At 35.9% G+C, this 21,720-nt stretch overlaps 1 protein-coding gene across 1 annotated transcript in view; it reads left to right on the top strand.

Moving 5' to 3' along the window:
- The first annotated feature begins 4,378 nt into the window (after positions 1-4,378).
- TBC1D15 (TBC1 domain family member 15) overlaps positions 4,379-21,720 on the top strand; it is a 44,321-nt gene continuing 26,979 nt past the window's right edge. Inside the window, exons 1-5 of the mRNA XM_016198979.2 lie at positions 4,379-4,485; positions 4,911-4,985; positions 8,713-8,851; positions 13,848-14,058; positions 20,063-20,165. Coding sequence (XP_016054465.2) covers positions 8,806-8,851; positions 13,848-14,058; positions 20,063-20,165 — 360 coding nt within the window. The 5' untranslated portion in view covers positions 4,379-4,485; positions 4,911-4,985; positions 8,713-8,805. The remainder of the gene's footprint in view (positions 4,486-4,910; positions 4,986-8,712; positions 8,852-13,847; positions 14,059-20,062; positions 20,166-21,720) is intronic.

Here is a 21,720-nt window from a genome sequence, read left to right as displayed (position 1 = left end):
AGTCTTTATTTTACCTTCTTTTTTGAAAGATATTTTCTTTAGGTATAGAATTGTAGGTTAACAGTGGTTTTCTCTTAGTTACTTTAAAGATGTTGCTCCAAGGAGGTGGGAGGAGACTTTTGGAGGTTTTGCAGGTTTATGGCTTGATGGTGGTGGTTCACAGGTATATACTTATCCCCATAGTTACCAAGTTATATATATTAAATATGTATAACTTCTTATATGTCATTCATATCTTAATAAAGTGGTTTAAATATGTTGCTCCATTGTCTTCTAGTCTTCATTGTTTCTAAAAAGAAATCTGCTATAGTCATTATACTTAATGTTTTTTCCTCAGACTGGTTTTAAGATTTTCTTTGTGTTACTGATTTTGCACAATTTGATTAGGATGTGCCTTTATATAGTTTTCTTTGTGATTCTTGCACTTTGGAATTTATTGGGCTGTTTAGATCTGTGGGTTTATCATCTTCATCAAATTTGGAAAAATTTCTGCAATTGTTTTTCTATAAAAGATTTTTCTTTCTCCTCTCCATCATCTCCTTCAGGTACTTCAATTATATGTATACTAGATCACTTGACGTTACTCTGCAGCTCACTGATGCTCTGTTCATTTTTTCTCAGTCGTTTACCCCCCTCTTTATGTTTTGTATAGTTTTATTGCTGTAACTTCAAGTTCATTATTCTTCTGCAGTGTCTAATATGCCATTATCCCACTCAGTGTATTTTTCATTTGAGACATTGTAGTGTTCATCTCTAGAAGTTTAGTTGGGTCTTTGTAGTATTTTTGATGTCTTCTCTTAGTGTGCTCTAACTTTTCTCTAGTGTCTTGAATATATGGGATTCAGTTGTAATAATGTTTTAATGTCCTTTGCTATTCTATTATTTGTGTCATTTTGGATCTTATTTTATTGGTTGATTTTCTTTATTATCTCATTATGGGTTATATTTCTCTGTTAGCATGCTTGTTAAATTTTTTTTACCAGATGTCAGATATTGTGCACTTTATCATGGGTGCTAGATGTCTTTGGATTCCTATAAAATATTCTTGAGTTTTATCCTAGAAAGCACTTAAGTTATGTGGAAACAATTTGATACTTTTGGGTCTTGCTTTTAAACTTGCTAGATGGTATCAGCACAGCATTTAATGTGGAACTAATTTTGCCACAGTGCTGAGGCAAGACTATTCTGAGTGCTGTACCCAATGCCCTGTGAATTATGAGGTTTCCCACTCTGGTGGGAACAGCTCTGTATGAGCCTGCAGGTTGTTTCTTCTAATAACTTCAGGTGGCTTTTCCCCTTTCCTTAGGTAGTTTACTGGTAACATATGCACTTGCTGAACACTCAGTGACCTCTACAGACCTCTTGAGTTCTCTCTCCGAGCACTTCTCTCATTTCTCGTATTGTCCTGTGAACTCTGTCTTACCCTCCCCAGTTTCCAGCTGTTTCCTCAACTCAGGGAGACTTTTTCGTAAGATCCCCGGTACTTTAATACTTTTTAGATATTTTCCCAGTTGGATTACGTAGGAAACTCAACTTTTTCTTAAATGAAAAATAGAATAGTGTAGAGAAAGTGAAAACACTTAGGATTTCTTGCTACCTTCACCCGGTGAAGGCCCAGTTTTGTAAACATGATGTAGCATAGTCATAACAGATGTCATGTTAGTTGACTAACATCTGACCCATTGTTGGCTGAGAGCCACTATTGTCCTGCTTCTTATAAGACTGGCCTGGGACTTTCAGAGGTACGGTTTTGTTCCCCATGGGTGGTTTGTCCTCCGGGGTGCTGTGTGTCCCCATGTATGCCTGGCTGGCCGCCACCAGGAAGACAGTTTGTTTCTCTGTATGTCAACCCTGCTGTCAGCTGAATAAAGGAAATGTCTCATCATCCTTCGGCTCCATGGCTTTTCTTCAGATTGTCTGGATCTAGAGTGAACCTCTCTGGCCATAGTCATCGCCACTACACTTAGCATAGTCATGGGCATTGCAAATAGGCAACACTTGACTAACATATGTATGGGAAAGAAAGAGTTGCATAATGTGCTTCACTTAGGTAAAGTGTTGCATTAGATTGTTTAGGGTTCACTTCATTAAGCTTCCAGACTCTCTTTAGTGTTAATAGTATTGCAGAACCTTAGCTTGTGTTGTTAATGATACCAAGCTTTTCTTGGCAAGTGAGTACCCCCTTTTCTATGAGAACTATGAAGTTCTTGGTTATTGTAATACCTGAGTGTATTAGACTCACTTCAACTATGCTGAAGTGTAGTTTCTGGAAATGTCTCTGATCTATTTATCACTAAAGCTTGAGATTTTAAGGGATTTCTTTTCCATAACTTTTTCTTAAGTCCATTTTGTGGCTCCAGGTATAACTGTCCTGTTTTATGAATTCATACACAGAAGTCTGGAAAGGTTACAGTTTATGCTTTTGGAATTCCCTTTTTTCACTTTACTCATTTCAGTTATTTTTTAATTACTAAAGCAACATATAACTTTTAACTTTGAAATATTAGAAAAGTTAGAGGCATTAACATAAAAAGTTCTAGTTACACTTTCAACCTTTCTCCATCCCACTCTCTCTTCCAGAAGTAATTTCTGTTGACAGTTTAAATCTTAAAGTGTATCTTTCCATAACTTGTTTTATGTATTTTACAGATACATAAAACTTTTAAAAAATATGTCATCATACTATATATAATTGACATTTTCTTCCTGTATGCATGTTTGTCCATTTAATCTCCCTCATTCTTTCTTAACTTCTAAATAGCATTCCCCATAGAATGAATATCCCAGGGTATAGCTGATCATTTCTCTCACTGTGGACATTTAGATTCATACCTTCCCTTTCCTCCTTCCTTTCCTCCCCCCTCCCCTGACATTATAAATAATAAGTAATCTATTGTGAATAATCTTGTGCATATCTTTGTACATGTGTGTCAATCTGTATACATTAAATAAATTTTCATCGCTATACAAACAATAGAATTGTCTACCACCACACTTCAATTTTTGCCTTTTGCTTAATGCTAGTCTGTTGCTTAATAACTATTTTATTGAGTTCAGAACTTCACTGGTGATCTTGATTACTAGAAGAATCTTTTCCGACATGATATGAGCCCATATCAGAAGTGACTAACGTAACACAGGAGAGCAGTAAAATGCAGGAGCTTTGTAGTGCAGTTGCTAAAATAATTTTTCTGGTGTCAGACTGCCTAGGTTTCAATCTCTACACCGCTTCTTAACCACCCTTTACTATTTGTGTCATTGACCTTAGACAAATTTTTTAACACCCATGTCAGTTTTTTTATTTACACAAATGGGCTCCTCATCCTAATGATATAGTAGGATATAGTTATTGAACCTATGGTTTAGGGTTGTTTGTAAAAATTGAGCTATAACTTGTGGGGTTCCTGGTCATGAATGTTCCATAAATGTTAGCTAAAAACAGGAGAATACATGCCAATTTATATTTATCAGCTAGTTGGTGATGGTGATGGGCTCTGGTGGTGCTTGTCCTGCATTGTTGAGCTCCATGCTATTCTGAATAGTGATGTGATTATATTAATAAAAGGTCTATATAAATAGAAAGTACACTCTATTCCAAACTTACATATATCAAAACTACTTAGGTCTAGAAGTGACTATTTTATTTCTCTTGTACTTATTTTCATAATGAAAAAAATTTTTTCGTTCAAATGGGTCCCGGGAATGGAATCTTAATTTATAACATCATTCCTGTAGAAGATAAGGCTTAACTTTGGGACCATGTTTTAATCGTATTCATATACCTGTGGCCTTTTTACATGCTTTTACTTATAGAAGCACTCAATAAATATTTGTAATCTTAAACTAGTTTAAACTAGTCATCCCTAGAATTCCTCATCATTCCTATTTAAAATTCGTTATTTCTTAAATTTCCATGCTACTGTGCTATAAAAACACACCAAAATGATATTATAGTAAAAAATGTGCTATTATGAGAATAGTTAGAAAGCATTGATTCCTCAGTGTATTTCATCTGTTCTTATTCTTGAATATTTTCAGGTCCATTTTCAGTTCGAATCCAATATTTTGCTTAGTTAGCATTTGTTAAAAATATATTTAAGTGAAATTTGCATATTGAGACACAGCAATTACCCTAATATCTTTGTTTATGGAGAAGATTGTGATAATCACTAAACTCAACACTTTGATGCATAACAAAGCAAGCTTCCAGTTTATTTTTCTTTGACGTGCTCTTAAGTCTGAGTGCTATTTTAAAAATAATACATTTATATATGAAATAATCAGAAACTTGGTTCAGGCATTATAGCAAAATCTCAATTTTTTTAAACTGATGTTGGAATAGTATTGAATAAAATGGTGTGATTAATCTTATTTTTGCTGTTTCAGATTATATATGAACAGGAAGGAGTCTATATTCACTCATCTTCTGGAAAGACCAATGATCAAGACAGCTTGATTTCAGGAATATTACGTGTTTTAGAAAAGGTATGTTTCCAGTAAATGATTTGTTAAAATAATTGTTCATGTAGTAGCTCATCTTTGGGGTATTATCAGCAAGTTTGAATTTTGTGTGTAAGATAAAATTATGTAATTGAACAGTGGTTATAAATTTAACATGAAATGGTGTTAGAAATAAAATACTTTAGATAAGTCAGTAAAATGGCATGGGATACTTAAAAACATACGTAAAAGTTGCAGTAATACATTTTTTTATAATAAAATGTAGGCAGAGTTTTGAAATCTACATAACATTGGTTGTCTAATAGTAGTTTACATATGATATTACATATTTAAAGTGCTAATATTTAAGAGGTTAAAATTTCATTTTGGGTTTAGGGAATTAATAGGTGACTAAGAATTTAAGATACTGTTGAATAGTAAATATAATTCTTAATTTTTCCCCCCTCTAGGATGCTGAAGTGATAGTGGATTGGAGACCATTGGATGATGCATTAGATTCTTCTAGTATTCTCTATGCTGGAAAGGTATTTAAGGAAAAAATATATGACTCAAGAAAGTTATGCCAGCCTGGCTGGCATGGCTCAGTGGTTGAGCATCGACCTAGGATCCAGGAGGTCGCAGTTTGATTCCTGATCAGGGCACATGCCTGGGTTGCAGGCTCGATCCCCAACAGGGGGTATGCAGGAGGCTGCCGATCAATGACCCTCTCTCATCATTGATGTTTCTATCTCTCCCTCCCCCTTCCTCTCTCTGAAATCAATAAAGACATTAAAAAAAAAAAGTTATGACATTTAAAAAAATAACAGCTTTCTTGAGATATAATTCATATACTATAAAACTTTTTAAAATACATATATATCTTTTTTGATTTCAGAAAGAGGAAGGGGGAGGGAGGGAGGGAGGGAGAGAGAGAGGCATCAATGGTGACAGAGTCATCATTGATCGGCTGCCTCCTGCATGCTCCCTGCTGGGGATCGAGCCCGCAACCCCGGGCCTGTGCCCTGACTGGAAATCAGACCAAAATCTCCTGGATCCTAGGTCTGATCAACCACTGAGCCACGCCTGGCCGGGCCCATAACACTCTTTTAAAGTGTATAATTCATTGGTTTTAGTATATTTACAGTTTTGTGCAACCATCACCAAGATCTTAATTTTAGAACATTTTCATCAGTCCCAAAAAAGAAACTACCTTTTATCAGTCATTCTCCAATCCCCTCTTTTTCCAGTCCCTGGCAACCACTAATCTACTTTGTCTCTGACTTTGCCTACTATGGACATTTCATCTATATGGAATCATACAATGTGTGGTCTTTTGTGACTGACTTCTTTCATTTAGCATAATGTTTCAAAGTTCATCTATATTATAGTATCTCTCGTTTTCTTTTTTCCACCTGAATAATACTGCATTTATGGGTATCCCACATTTTGTTTATTCATTATTTGATAGACAGTTGGGTTGTTTTTACTTTTAGGCTAATATAAATAATGCTGCTATGAACATTCATGTACAAGTTTTTGTGTGGATATATATTTTCTCTTGAAAACCTAGGAGTAGAATCACTGGGTTTTATAATAACTCATGTTTAACATCTGTATCATGTATTGACTTCTCACTATGGTAGGTAGAGATTTAGCTCTCTGTTGTCTCTAATTCACCTTCACCTTGAAACTCTGATTCAGTTGTCCATGTTTCTTTTCAAAGTATTTAATCATATGATTTTTTAATTTCATCTTCATAGAGACATTTCTCCCAGAGTCTTACACTCTTCATTCTGAACTGGTTGCTTTTTTGGTTTGCTGTGCAGCAAGTTATCCTGGGAATTCTTTTTGCCTCTTTCCCATATTTTAATCCCCGTTTTTTGTATCCTATGCTGTTATCTACATATTTTGGTTTACACCCTTGTTTTGGTGTAGTTCTTATGCTTCCTGAGAAAAAAGGTGCTAGGTCGATACTCAGCCGCTGAGCCACACCCGGCTGGGCAATTTCTTCAGTTTTATCTTCTAGTTTTTTTATTGCCTTTTTAAGTTTTATTTTAGTTTTAATTTCTAAGACATTGTATTGTTTGTTCCCTTCTCCCTGTTACCAGACAGGTTACATGACCCTGAGTGGGTCTGCCTAGGGCAGCCAGTAGTGTGTGGGTTCTTGACTTTCTGCACAAAAAATTTCACAACATGCATCTAGGTGACTTTGAGGGAATGTTTATTAAAGCTAGAGACAGGAAAACAAGAAAGGGCTTATGAAGAAGCAGCCACGGGAGACTAAGCTGGGCTGCCCTGGCTCTCTGGGAAGTGAGAGAAAAGGGGGCTTTGGGGACAGGTTCAGGGGTTAGCCTGGGACAAGCTGCCACTGCCCATTGCTCCCCTGGTTGCAAGTCTTATGGGGTCCCTTGGAGTTCAGGGGATGCATGCCTCTGGGGGAAGAAGGCAGGCAAGGGAATGGTGGGGCCTGCTCCCCAGAGGGAGTACAAGAGCTGGGTCCTTTGTCTTGAGGCTTTTATCTCTTTCTTGCAGGTGGATATCTTAGGGGGGAGGGTTTCAGCAGAATATTCATCAGTTTTCTAGGTGTGTTCCTTCAGGGTTGTGGTCTCCGTTGATTGGTCAGTTCCAGGGCAGGGGATCGTTTGTTAGCCATTGCAGTTGGTCCTGATGTTGCTCACCTGGTTTTGTTGCGTTTCTGGGCCTGGAGCTGAAATACGACTGAGGCCTAGATGTTATTTCTAGGGAGGTGACCTGTATCTACTGTAAATTGCTCTTCCAGTTTGTTCAGCTATTTGTCTTAGTTTCCCTATTCCACTTGTCCAGGCTTACTGGCTTGTCTCATCCCCTTTTTAAACACAGCATCCTGTTCTTAGTGGATGTAATATCCTTCCTTATTCCTTAGGAGTTTAAGGATAGTTTTTTAGATGCTTTTGTTACTGGGGAAGTTGGGGTATCCCTTTCCCCATTGAGTGCTAGGGGGTGGAGTCCTTACGATATCTCAAGAAAAAGTATTTTCTGAGACACACACACTTGAGTAAGTGGTTTTTTTTTTTTTGGGTCGAATTATGTCTCTGTGTTTCTAATGTCCTATTTCCCTTAATCCTGTCATAGAAGAAATGTAGCTGGGGGTTCAGTAGAGCTAAAAGCAAAGCCAGTGTCCAGAGTTTCTGTTCCATATTGCAGCCGGCTCCAGTTCAGCATAAGGCTAGTTGCAGTCCTTTAGTCTATCATGTGTGGGATCCACGTGGCTGTGGGCCATGTGGGCAAATGCAGGAAGCCGGAGCAAGAGCCCCGCAAGCCAAGAGTCAACCAAGAGAGCAGGAGAGCAACTTTCTTTATTCAGGAAATTAAGTATCTCCAATCTTTCCATGCTTGCAGTGACCATGCCCATTCTGGTCAATGACCTGCTCCCAGGTATGACTGACAGGCAGATACCTTCCCTATGTCACCCCAACTTTATTGGGCATGCATCTATGCCTCCCCTTCAGTCCCTTACCCCATTGATCTGCAGGGAATGGACTGGTGGATCCCTGGGGAGTGTAAAACTGCAGCTTCCTGGCAAAGCTTGCCCAAATGGCATGCCTATAATATTTGGCCTTTCCTTTGCTCCTTTCCTGTTATTAATAACTAGTTAATTACAATGGTATCACTTTCATGTCTCTAGATAGTCTACTTCCTCTAATTGACTATTCCCCCCTTGTTTCATTTGGACTTTGTCTTTTGTATAGACCTTTACCTGATGTTTGGTGATCTTTGTAGTGCTCATATTTAACAGCACATACAGAAAAGTGAGTATACTCTCTAGGTATGGGTAGGCTTGGTAATAGTTGGGACTCAGAGTGACCTGGCTAGGCTGTGTCCTTGGGGGATCCTTGGTGTTGAAATTTAGGCCTTTCCCTTGGGCTACTCATTTTTCAGAGAACAAAGGTAGTAGAAGTGAGCCAGCTGGGTTGGGTAGGCTCAGGAAACAAGTTACAGAAGCAAAAGAAGGGCCCTTGTAGCTTGGAGGGAAAGACAAAGGTAACATGACTGGGGGGAAGAAGAGGAGGATAGGAAAGGCCCAGGTGTGCTCCTGAGAGGGAGAGCTGTGTAATCCTTTCTTATGCTTTTGGTAAAGATGGGTAAGGGAGAAAATGATAGAAAATAGTGTTTTCCCACCAGCGACACCTGCCACAATGTACAAAATTTATATAGATACTGAGAAGATGATAGTGATTGAAATTGAATTCTACTTTTAGACTCTAAATATTTTATATGTTATAATTATTTTAGGACTCCAGTTCAGTTGTAGAATGGACCCAGGCCCCAAAAGAAAGAGCTCATCGAGGACCGGAACATGTAAACAGTTACGAAGCAGAGTGGGACATGGTTAATACAGTTTCATTTAAAAAGAAACCGCATACCAATGGAGGTATGAATTAAATCTTTTGAAATCTTAAACTGATTTGCTACACTAATATATAAACAAAAGTGCAAAGAAAGTTCTTTAATGTTCCTCAGAGAAGAAGGATGCTTTGATACACATAACTCATATTTTATATTCCCTTTTCATCTCTTTTTTTGTTTTGTTTTGTTGGTTGTGACTTCATAAAAAGGCTTTAAAAATACTTTTTTTGTTTTGTAGTTATTAATGGCAGAAAATAGAAACACTTTAGAAAATTGCTCTGGCTGTCTCTCATGCACATTTTTCTTAATCTAGTAGAATAAAAAAAAATGTTATTTCATCCTAAAGCACCAGGGGGAGATGGAGTATACCGCTAAACCATCCCATTCTAATTTCAGTGTTTATTGGGATCTTCACAGCTCATTGCAGTCTCCTTTTATACATGTTCAGTGACTATTCTCCCATATATACATATATACATATATATTTAAACCTGTTTGCTATGTGGTAATTATCTACATGTAGGTAACAAAAAAGAGCCAAGCTAACAGCCTGATAGAACACATATACTACTCCAAATATGGTCTAGCTAGCCCATCTGTGATGTGGCCAGGTTATTTGTGATTGATTGCTTTTAAAAATATTAAACACTTGTATAGAGTTAAAATGTTTTTTTCCTATTGATTTCCTCTGTGTTTATAAGTAAAAGTATATCTTTTAATGATTTTGGTCTGATACAGGAATTTATCCATGTTTACCAGATTAAAAAAACCTGGCCAGAATTTATTAGAATATGTATTGATATATATAGCATTGTTACTAAGTAAAATTGATTTTCCTATATGGCCTGGGGAATTATTCTTATATATAATAGTTACATTTTGAACTGTATCATTTGAAACAGTGGCAGTTAAGGAAATAGTAATTCACAAGATACGGACAGTAATTGGTTCATGCATGTGTGTGTGTCTCTCTTTTACTTTATTTATTTATTTATTGGAATTCCCTTTCTACTGAAAGGGAGGGGAGGTTCTTAACCAGAACAATGCCAAGTGTTAAGGAAAGATAAAACCATAGGATTTTAGTCTGTTTGGCATGTGAGGGATTTTTTACTTCTCTAGATCTTTGTGAATTGTCATTTTTTGTTTGTTGCCTAATGTTAAATCCTTGAAAATGAAAAAGTCAGGCTACAGGAATGAGCAAAAGGAGTTTTCATAATTTCATAGAATGAAGCATTATGTTGATGAGAAAAGCATAGTCTGACAATAAAGATCTTTTTATTTATTTATTTACTTATTTTTTGAGAGAGAGAGAAAGAGAAACATCCATGTGAGAAACATTGATCAATTGCCTCCTGTATGTGCCCTCATCTGGGATTGAACCTGCAACATGGGTATGTGCCCTGACTGACTGGGAATCAAATCCACAACCTTTTGGTGTACAGGATGATGCTCCAACTAACTGAGCCACCCGGCCAGGGCTAAAGATCTTTTCAGCATAGTGGTTGTCAACTTTGGCTGCACATTGAAATCATTTGGGAAAAAGGCTCTTAAAAAAATACCAATGCCTGGCTTTTATCCAGCAAATTAAATCATACTCTGGAGATGGAGTCTGGAATCTGTATTTTTCAAAATCTCTCCTAGTGATATAAATGTGTGAAGTTGAGAACCACTGTGTCGCTTAGCAAAAAACCACAGATGTAAATACTGCTTACTTGGCTTGGCCATGCATTGTGACTTACAAAGTAAAGAGCATAACTTTATTTTATAATATATAAAAGTTAAGAATATTTCCCCCCCCCCCAGTATTTAAAAAAATTTATGATTGTGCATTGCAGTAAGAAATACTTTGAACAATTTGGCTCAGTATGCATACACATATTTAACAAAACCTGGAGTTATGAAGTGCCATGTAGCCTGTCCCACTCCATCCTGTCCTAGACTATTCTCATCTGATTATGTTTCATCAAAACACCTTCCTAAAGAAGACATTTTCTAGGCTTGATGTTTCCAAATTCAAAATAGTGTCATTATGAAACATTTATATATATATATATATTTTTTTGTTAAAAACATTTTTATATTTTTAAAAAGAATATTTTTCAAATAAAATTTTTATTATAACCTTCCCTTTTTTTTTTTACTTTTTACTTTTTTTGGTGATTCACAAAGGAAACTTGGGACAAACCTTTAAAAAGTTGACTATTGAAGACTTATTTAACTTTATATTTCATAAGAATTTCTACTGCTAAATCTTTGTTTTTATGTAGCAGATCAAATGTTTTGAAAATACATATTCCCAAAACAACAGACTGCCATGATGTTCTCCAAAACCATCTAAAATGCCATGTTCTTGATGTTAGTTAATTTTATTTAAGACAGGGATACTTACTGAGCTCTTTTGTTTTACTCTTTTGTTATGGCCAGTTTTCCCATGTCAGTGTGTTGGAGATGTTTTTTACATGTATTTGGTAACATCGTAAGTTCATCAGAACTAATTAGTTTTATTAACCCTTCTGTAAGGAGAAAGAAGGAAATTTTGAGCTAACTCTTGGTTTCTGTTTTTCTTTTTAACCATTTCTTTTTCTGGTTAGTTATTTTGGTGATAGATTAAACTGCAGATTACTTTTATGTTGATTTGGTGTTAGGTTATTCATTGATTCAACACATCTTTGAGTACCTATTATGTGGTAGTCACTCTTCTAGGACCTGGGGATATAGTTGGGACAAAATGAAGTTCCTGTTCTCATAAAGGGACTTCTAGAATTGACTTGTAATATTTCTCTCATCATTTATCAGCATTTTTAGTGATGAAATGTGTGACGCATTTTCTGTTTTATTTAATATGTAATGTGTTTCTTCCATTACCGAGGGAAAAATCTATGCAAAATTTTTAGTTTTGAATATGCACAGACACCTGATAATTCATGTAACCTGCATGTGTTATTTAATATTCTCCACATGATTTTCTTACATTAATTTGGGTTAAATACTTTTTGTGTAATTTAAGAATTTTATTTAGAGAATTGTTTATTCCATTGCTCTTTTTCAGTGAAAATATTTTTGGTCTTTGCAGATAATAAAGTAATATGTATCCTTCCTAGGTAGTCCAAGTATATTCACACTTAAATGATACATGAAGAAGTTGGAATTGTAGAATTGTTCTCACTTTGGTATTAGCTTGTAGTAGTGTTATAAGCTCTGTAATATAAATTCCAGTAAAACATGATGAATAGTGGTCAGGTGGGCACATGGCACTTAATCTAGTACCAACCTTAGATATAAGCTCACCATTTCAACTGGTGTGCTACTTTAGCCTTTCTGGGTTTCTTTGAAATGACACTTGCTAAAGTGTCCATGACATAGTGATGGTGCCTGCATTCCTTGCAGGTAGTGGTTTCTATAAGCCGTAGATTTCTTTGTGTCAGTTGAGATCTTGTCAGAGGTGGTGGTGTTTTAGTGTTCCTGACTATAAGAAGGTGATATACATGCAGGTCAACATCAGTTGATCTACCCTTTGATCAGGTTCTGTAAGCATGTATCATCTATGCAGTTCATCTTTGTAGAATTGATAATGTTGGGTGGAATTAATGAAGAGCTCGAATAACACTTCTTAGGAAATAGCATTGGGGAAAATATTTTTTAAAATTTCAGAGACATGACATGCTTATGTTTGAGTTAAAATGTTAAAGTGATTAGAAATTATAAATAGATTGGAAATTAATTATTAATGAAAAGAAACATTTTTCCTTTAAATTTTTATTGAAGTAGATAATCTTTGAGTTGCTTGTTATCAATTATGATATTGCTCACAAACTTAGGATTTAAAGCTTCTATAAACAGCCCACAAACTCAGAAAATGCTTTATTTTACATAACTATAGTTTGGTTTGAAATGAGGTCTTAATTTAGTAAAAGATTGATTTAGCAGGAAGATTAAATATATTCATTCTCTCTGAAGCATTCACAACTTAGTTATCTTTTCACCCTTAATTCCGCACTGTTCTTTGGGTTTTTGCCCCCAAAAAAGAAAAAAAAAGAAAAAAAAAGTCTATTCACTTCAATATTATTTTTTATACCTACATACCTTCACCAATTAGTCTAGTAAAAATAATTGCAAAAGGAAGTGAGGGAAATAAAGGTTTTGTGTTTGTTTTTTGTTTTAAATGATTGTCCAAGAGCACTGTACCAGTCATATTTAGGGGAGTGGGAAAGATTAACATTATTGAGTATTTGCTATATACTTTGTACTGTATCTAGTTAGTTGACAGGTATTATCTCTTAATTCTTAGAATAACATTGGTAGGTAAGTATAATTATCTCCATTTTACAGATGGAGAAACTGAGGCTCAGATTTGGTTATTTGTTCCAAATCATCCACTTAGTAAGATTGTGGTACTGCAGTTTGAATCCAGCCAGCCTGTTTTCAAAGCCATATTCATTTTGGGCAAAGTGAAATAAGCCAGTTAGAGAAAGACAAGTATCACATGATCTCATTCATGTGGAATCTTATGAACAAAATAAACTGATCAACAAAATAGATGCGGAGACATAGAACCATGGAACAGTCTCATGAATTTCAGAGGGAAGGTTGGGGTGGGAGAGTGTGTGTGGGGAAGAGATTAATCAAAGAACTTATATGAGTATATGCATAACCTGTGGACACAGACAATAGTGTGGAGAAGTCCTGGTGGGGGGCAGGGGCGGATGCTGGGTGGAGGGGATCAGTGGGTGAAAAAAGGGGAAATCTGTAATACTTTCAACAATAAAGATAAAAAAATTACATTAAAAAATAAATGGGGATAACCTTTTTAATTTGTGTACAGTAGGATGATTATTTGAAAAATTATTCTTTTAAGAAAATATATGTTGCCATTTTTAATACAGGTGGAAGCCATAGGTGACATGAATGGTATAGTCATTCCCTAGGGTTAACAAATTTCTGTTAGGCAGTCATGAAGAGCACTGTCAGTACCTTTTAAAAAGGTGAACAAAAATATTTTGCCCTACTTTCTTGTTTTTAAGATACTGCAAGTCATAGAAATGGGAAAAGCAAATGGTCATTCCTGTTCAGTTTGACAGACCTGAAATCAATCAAGCAGAGCAAAGAGGGTATGGGCTGGTCGTATTTGGTGTTCTGTCTAAAGGATGACGTCGTTCTCCCTGCTCTGCACTTTCATCAAGGCGATAGCAAACTACTGATTGACTCTCTTGAAAAATATGTGGTATTATGTGAGTAAGTATCAAATTACTTTCTACTTATTGAGATTGGATCGTTGCATTGGTCCCAAGGCAAACTGTTTTTGCTTGTCACTGGGTATCGGTGACTTAAGTGCGTATCGGGGAACAAGCAGCTTTTTATTTTTCTAGGATATCGACTGCTTTGGATGAATGACTGTGTAAAATTTTGTCATTTTAGTAAGTTGGATCTGCAGTCACCTTATTACAGTTTTAAAGAATAGTGATCTAATATTTTTATATACATTTAAATAAGATGCACTAATAGCTTATGGATTATATATTTACCAAGTTTACCTTTTATTATGTACTTTCTATTAAACAGAGTTTTTGAAATGTTGCAAATTTAAGTCAGGCAAGTCTGAACCCTTTATAAAATTATTGTAAGTATGGAAGACAGGGCTTCCTCATTTTAAAAAAATCTTGTATCTTATATTTATTCACCTATGTGCCTTTGTACATACCTACTCTTTCTTGCTTTCGCTCTCATCAGATATATTTTGGGTATCAATTATGTTCAGAGCACCATGCTAATTGCTTGATATTTAGTAGTGAACAAAACAGGCATGTTTCTGGATATCTGAGAGTTTATGGTCTTGTGAAGGATACCAACCAATAAATGGCAATATTCAAGAACTAAGATGAAGAACATAGAAGATGCTTTGGGAGCTCCCAAGAAGAGAGGAAGGGTACCTCATTCAGACTGTGGGTTGGATAGGAGTCGGAATACTTTCTGAAGAAGTGACGTCTAAGTTGAGACCTGACAAATGAGTGAACATTAGCATGAAATGGAAGGAAATACTTAGAGATCTTTTAGATTGGAGGATGTAAAACACGATATAATCACAGGACAGAGTAATTCAGTATCGCAGGTCTGCATAGTAGGGGAAGGGGAAGTACCAAATTTAAAGATGAGGCCAAAGAGCTGGGTAAAGGCCAAACCATGAAGGATCTTGTAAATCATATTAGCAGGTGGTTCTAATCATCTCAATGAAATTATAGTGGCATGAAATAGGAGAGTGACAGGGAAGATACAAGTTTTAGAGTTTGTGATTGGTTGGATATGTGGAGGTGAGAAGAAGGGAGAAGTTGAGATTTTTAGCTTGGGGAACTGTAGGGATGATTGTTAAGTTCATTAATAATGTCCTCCCTTTATAATTGAAAATAGAAAAATGTCCTTTATCATGTCTAAATTTAGATTATATAAAGCTAGGAGTGATCCAAAAGTTGGAAGATATTGACTATGTGTTTTCTGGGGTGAAATTTTCTCCCATACCATGTTGATCATTCTTGGCTGGCAGTAGGTATGCTTATCAGTACCAGTAACCATAAGAAAGTCAGGCCTGGTTGGTAGTATTTGGGTCTGGATCTTCAAGTGAGAAACTGAATAGGGTACCACTGCGGGTTAAGTAGATTTCAGGAGGGGCATTGTCATGATGGGGCAGAAGGTTTGGTTGCCTGAATAGCTATGCACATATTTGCAATCAATCTTTTAGTTTTTTAAAATATATCCATATTGATTTCAGAGAAAGAGGAAGGGAGAGGGAGAGACAGAGATAGAAACATCAGTGATGAGAGAGTCATTGATGTGTTGCCTTCTGCACACCCCCTGCTGAGGATCAAGCCTGCAACCTGGGCATGTGCCCTGACCAGGAATCGAACTGGTATCTCCTGGATCTTAGGTTGATACTCAACTGCTGAGCCATGCAATCAATCTTAATTGAATGAATAAAGAGTTGGGGTTTTATCTGTAGAGCAAGCTCAGTATTAATCAGTGTTGTGATGTAACAGTCAGAAAAATAGCTCAATTGATCTGAGACTGTTGATTAAAGCATAGTCTCTAGGATGAAGTAGTAGAACCTCTCTTTACTGCTGAGATCATACTTTGGAGAACTGGGCTTAGTTTTAAGCACTGTATTTTAAATGTGTTAGACTAACTATACTACATGGAAAAGACGACTAGTGTAATGAAAGGGATCAAAATGGTGTCACGAAAAATATTAGAAGGATGTGAGGATTTAACTTGAAGAGGAGTTTTGGTGTAACATTAAATAATATTCAGACTTCTTGCTGTGGTCATTGAGGGCCTGCCCTATCTTAGCTCTGTTTATCTGTTAAACCTCATCTCATACTATTCTCTTCTGTAGTCTAGCCACATGGTTTTCTTTCAGTTCCTAAAACACTTTAAATGCTTTCTTGTCTTAGGGTCCTTATGTATGCTGTTTTTTTTTGTGTGGAATACATTTTTCCCTTTCTTATCCTTGAGGTATTAGTTTAATGGCACTTCCTCAGAGGGGCTTCTCTGGATGCCCTCTCTCCCATTTAACGTAGGTTCCTATGCCCATTGCTTTTCACTGTTTCATTCCCTTGTTTGCTTCCTTCATGGCCCTTAACAGAATAAAATAATATTGTCTGTTTTTTATTTGTTTGTTTGTTTTGGTTGAAAATTAGCACCCCCTATTCTCTTTCCCATAGTAAATTATGACCAATTACATTGTGTCTTATAGCTCACCAGAGAGGTTATATGTTGAGTCCAAATGGTAGGATGTAGATACTCCAGACAAGCAGTCACCAGTATAAAAAAAGTGCCAAATTTGTATAAGCCATTATTAGGCTCTTAGGGAGATATTAAAGTTTGTTATTCTTTATGTTCATTAGTTATTATCCAAGTAAATGGGATTCCCAATTAAAGTCCAAAGAAATAAAAATTTCCAGTATCACCTCCCCCCCCCCCTTTTTTTATTGATTTCAGAGAGAGGAAAGGAGAGGGAGGGAGAGAGAGAGAAACATGAATGATGAGAGTCATTGATTGGCTGCCTCCTGCTGGGGATCGAGCCCAAAACCTGGGGATGTGCCCTGACCAGGAATCGAACTGTGATTTCCTGGGTCATAGGTCCATGCTCAACCACTGAGCCATGCTGGCCAAGCCCCCGCCCCCCCTTTTTTTCTTTTCTTGCTGTACTCCGTGTCAGCCATGTGGATCCCATTTCCTGTCACTGTAGCAGTTATCCTAAGGAAAACGATGTCATGTTTCTGAGGTCTGAGATCATTGTAGAGACCAAAAGGAAGAATAGTAAACTAGGAAAACCTTGGTTTCAGCAGCCTCACGGGGATGCCAGCCAGTCTGGGTTAGGGTCCTCCCTCCTTGTCGTCTTCTGAGTTCAAAACCAGTAGAGAGAAAATCAGTAAGACCACATTATTTTTTCTCTGATTAACATAAATTGAAGAATGTGGCTTATATCGGTGGCCTTGTTGTCGTCTTAATATTCCCCCTAACACAATAAGGGTATTACCGTATAGATGGGTAAAAGAATAAACCACAAATACATTTTTGTTACTTTTCTGGAATCAAGTTGGTTGCTAGGATATGAAAGAAGGTTATTGGTTTCATTAAAATTATATTGTATATTGGGCCACCTTTTACATTAATACATAAATATCCAAGCAGTAAAATATTCCCCTAAAAAGCCACATTAGTTGTATCATCATATAACACCAGTTTTTTACAAGATTAGTTTCTAGACCCTTGTTTATTCCCTTTGAGAGATGTATCTCATATATACAGGATGGGGCAAAGGTAGGTTTACAGTTATTTGTATGGAAAATAATACAATCAATAAATAATAATAGAAAAGTAAACTCTGTTTTACTTACTCACAACTGTAGACCTACTTTTGCCCCACCCTGTATGAGCAAATCATATATATAGTTTTGTTGTAAATATTACATACCTTTTTATTTTGTGTTAACCTTCCTGATTGATAGCTTTTGCAATGAAAGTTTTATTTCTTTAGCTTATTGGTCATTCTCAGTAGCAATATAAAATGGTTACTTCTACATCTCAGTGCACAGACATTCTTAAAACTTATAATTTCTGAATTTAGTCTGAGGTCTTTGGGAGAGGTTCCCTCAGAAGCCTGGGAAATACTTCTGAATTTTTAGTAGATATGCCTCAATAGTTGTGATATTAGACTATGGTTTTCTTTAAGCCCTTTAGAAGGCTCAAATAGAATTGCTAATGTTAGCACCATTACAACTTCTGTCTTACTGCTGCAGTGAGTTTGAAAGTGTTGAGTAATGTTGTCATGAGAGATCAACTTCCCAGGACCCATAATAGTCCCAGAATACATAAATATAATATTTATAAATCCATAATATTTAATCTTCCCAGATTAAATCAATGTGGTAACCTGGCAGGTAGAAATGTAACAATATTCTGGAGTGCCAGCCTTCTGCAGTTGCCTACCAGATGTACTTTAAAAAATGTTTTGTTTTTTAGGGGCAACTAAGTTTTAAATTCTGTATACCTTTTCTTGTAGAATTTCTCCCAGCCCCTCATTACAGAGCATTGGGTATAAAAAATGAAATCCTTCCTTTTTAAAAAGAATCTGTGGTTGCTTGTTCTTTGGGCAAGCATTTCTTCTTCTCATCTGCAGCATACTGACTACAGTTTTAGATCTGTAGCCGTAATAATGATCTGAGTCCAGATAGTTGAAGGTTGTATATTTGTTCCCCTTCTACGTGCATAGACAGGGTTTTGGTTTCCATGACCAATTTTTATTTGGATTTTAAAGAAATAATTTGACTTAATTTATTGTTAGAAACAAAATAATAACCACTGCGCCAGCTGCAGTGTGCTAGGAAAAAGTATGTTTCTATATTAGTTTCTTGTTCTTGTGCTACATTTAAAAGTTGATCTGTCATTTAAAAATACTGCATGAGGACCTGTAGGACTTCATATTAAGCATGACCCCAAAAAGTGTTCAGAAAAATGGTGTTTAATGAAAATTGAACATTTAAATAGTTATTTTTTTTTCTACTTCAAATGACTCAACCTCATCTACTTAAAGCCAAAGGGCTTATTAAGCTCCTATTGTCTCTGAAGATTGAATGCTGTTTCTGAGTATGTAAGAATAAGATTCTCTTTTGGGTTTCGTATATCCCTTAGGGTTGCTGTTGCATTCTGTTGTGTTAGAATTGAGAAGAGATAACTGTTATTAAAGTTCTTATCTCAAACATTTATAATAAACTAGAAATAGATAGCAGCAAAATAATACATTTAATTTTTATTTTAAACACAAAAGTTGTGGATTCATTACAGCTGACTTACTAAGTTATCAAACTTATTATTATTTTTCTATAGGAAAGGAGAGGGAGAGAGATAGAGACACCAATGATGAGAGAGTCATTGGAGATCGAGCCCTCAATCCGGGCATGTGCCCTGACTGGGAATCAAACCTCGATCTCTTGGATCCTAGGTTGACGCTCAACCTCTGAGCCACGCTTGGCTGGGCTCAAACTTATTGAACAGGAAAAGAAAAAGGATAATTCATCCGATTAGCTGAAATTAGACACATGTCTATTTGGAATGTTTTTTATTTGCTCTGTAGCTGTTAAGAAATGTGGAGAAAAACTTGTGTCCAGAGTACCTGAACTGTACTTTATAACCTTGTTAAATATGTTTGTGTGTATTATAATAATTATGGTTAGCACATTCATGATCTTTATCAGATAATCTATTGTATCTTATATTTTTAACATCTTATACACAATACCACCAAGCTGTTAAATGAAATTGGAAGCCATTTCAAAATAGGACATTTTCCTATAATGTACATAGTATATATACTGATGAATCCTAGAATGTGTTTTGTTTTACTTTAGTTTTATGATAATAAAGGACAATATACTTGTAAGGTTTTTTTTACTATAATTCTAAACAGGATTTGGGTTCATTACAATTTGCTCTTCTTGGTTTTACCTAGAATAAAAATAGACTTCAACCCTTTAATATTTGTTAATTTAACGTTTCATGTTTCACGTAGTTTTGGAACTCAAGGTAGTTACTAAATACTTGTTAATATTGTATTAATGGGAAACAGTTCTAAAACTGAACATTTAAGTTTTTTGTTGTTAAGGAAAAGTGACTGCACTAGAGTTATTCAGGTAGTAATTGATGCAGTGTGCTAGTATTTTCAACACATCCCTTCTTTTTATTACAGATCTCCACAGGATAAAAGAATACTTCTTGTGAATTGTCAGAATAAGAGTCTTTCACAGTCTTTTGAAAATCTTCTGGATGAACCAGCATATGGTTTAATACAAGTATGTTTCTTATATTATTAATCTATCTTGTATTATTAATCTGTTAATCTGTCTTCATTATTTTATATATCTACTACCTCTCAACTTTTTAGATTATACAGAATGAGGCAAATGTCTCTGCATGTGTAAAGTTTATAAAACTATTCTCTGTAATTTTATAGAATACTAGTATGTTTCATATTATTTGTTAGACTCAGAAGCTTCCTTGGTTCTTAGTTACTCTTAAGGCATTTTTTTTCTTTATCATAATACTGAAATTGGATATCAGATTTTTATCATCATAGCTTTCATTGATTAGGTGAAAGGTCACCGTATAAGCCACTTCGAATTCATTAATGATAAACTTAGGCAAAAATCTGGTTTGAATTTTTGTTTTCCGTTTAATTAGGTTCTAATTCCTCTTAAAGTATTTGAGTATATTCTTGCATTCGGCTAAAAATATGCACTTAACACAAATAAAATTAGTTTATTTTTTAGTCACATTTCTTTGTAAGCTAATGAAATGGTTGTTTATTCATTCATGTATTCACTTACTCATTCAACAAATGTTTGAGTGCTTACTCTGTCCCAAATGCTCTCTTCTTGGTTCTGAAGATAAATAAGGAAGGAGGACGAGAGCTAAACGCTGATTAAAATAGAACCTGAGGGCCCTGGCTGGGTGGCTCAGTTCGTTGGAGAGTTGTCCCGTACACCAAAAGGTGGCGGGTTTGATTCCTGCTCAGGGTACATACCCAGGTTTCGGGTTTCATCCCCGGTCTGGGTGTGTACGGGAGGCAACCTGTCCATGTTTCTCTGTCACATCAGTGTTTCTCCCTCTCTCACCCCCTTCCTCTCTTTCTAAAGATCAATAAAAACATATCCTCGGGCGAGGATTTAAAAAAAAAGTGCCCTGGTGGGTGTGGCTCAGTGGTTAGAGCATCATCCTCTGCATCGAAGGGTTGTGGGTTTGATTTTCAGTCAAGGGCATATACCTGGGTAGCGGGTTCGATCCCGAGCCCATTCTGGGTGAGTGCGGGAGACAACCAGTCAATGTGTCTCTTACATTGATGTTTCTCTCTCTCTCTCTTCCCCCGCCCCACCTCCCTTCCACTTTCTCTAAAAATCAATGGAAAAAATATCCTTGGGTGAGGATTAACAACAACAAAACAACAAAAAAGTGAGGGAACAGGTTTTCTTATTATAAAAAATAATCAAGATCGACTTTAAAGAAGTAACTATTTTTGCTAAATATGAATAATAAAATAAGGCAGTTTGGGATTTAGAAGTTACCCTAGCAGTAGAAAAACATTTTGCCGTTTTCCAGGATAGCACTGCCCAGAACAAATTATTTTTTATTGGCATGATTGACTAATCATATAATTAGATTAAAATACCAACTAATATTTAAATATTGTGAGCTTTTAAACTTAGCTGCCAAATATTTTGTGTTAGACTAGTGTGGTACTGCACACTTCAAGAAATATATTTTTTTTGTGAAGGCAGGACTGCTAGACAGAAGAAAGCTGTTGTGGGCCACTCACCAATGGAAAGTAAGCACTGCATATGTTTCTGATGT

Source organism: Miniopterus natalensis, chromosome 2 (genome assembly GCF_054644295.1).
Source record: "Miniopterus natalensis isolate mMinNat1 chromosome 2, mMinNat1.hap1, whole genome shotgun sequence".
Lineage (NCBI taxonomy): Eukaryota > Metazoa > Chordata > Mammalia > Chiroptera > Miniopteridae > Miniopterus > Miniopterus natalensis.
This window is presented reverse-complemented; position numbering and strand designations above follow the sequence as displayed.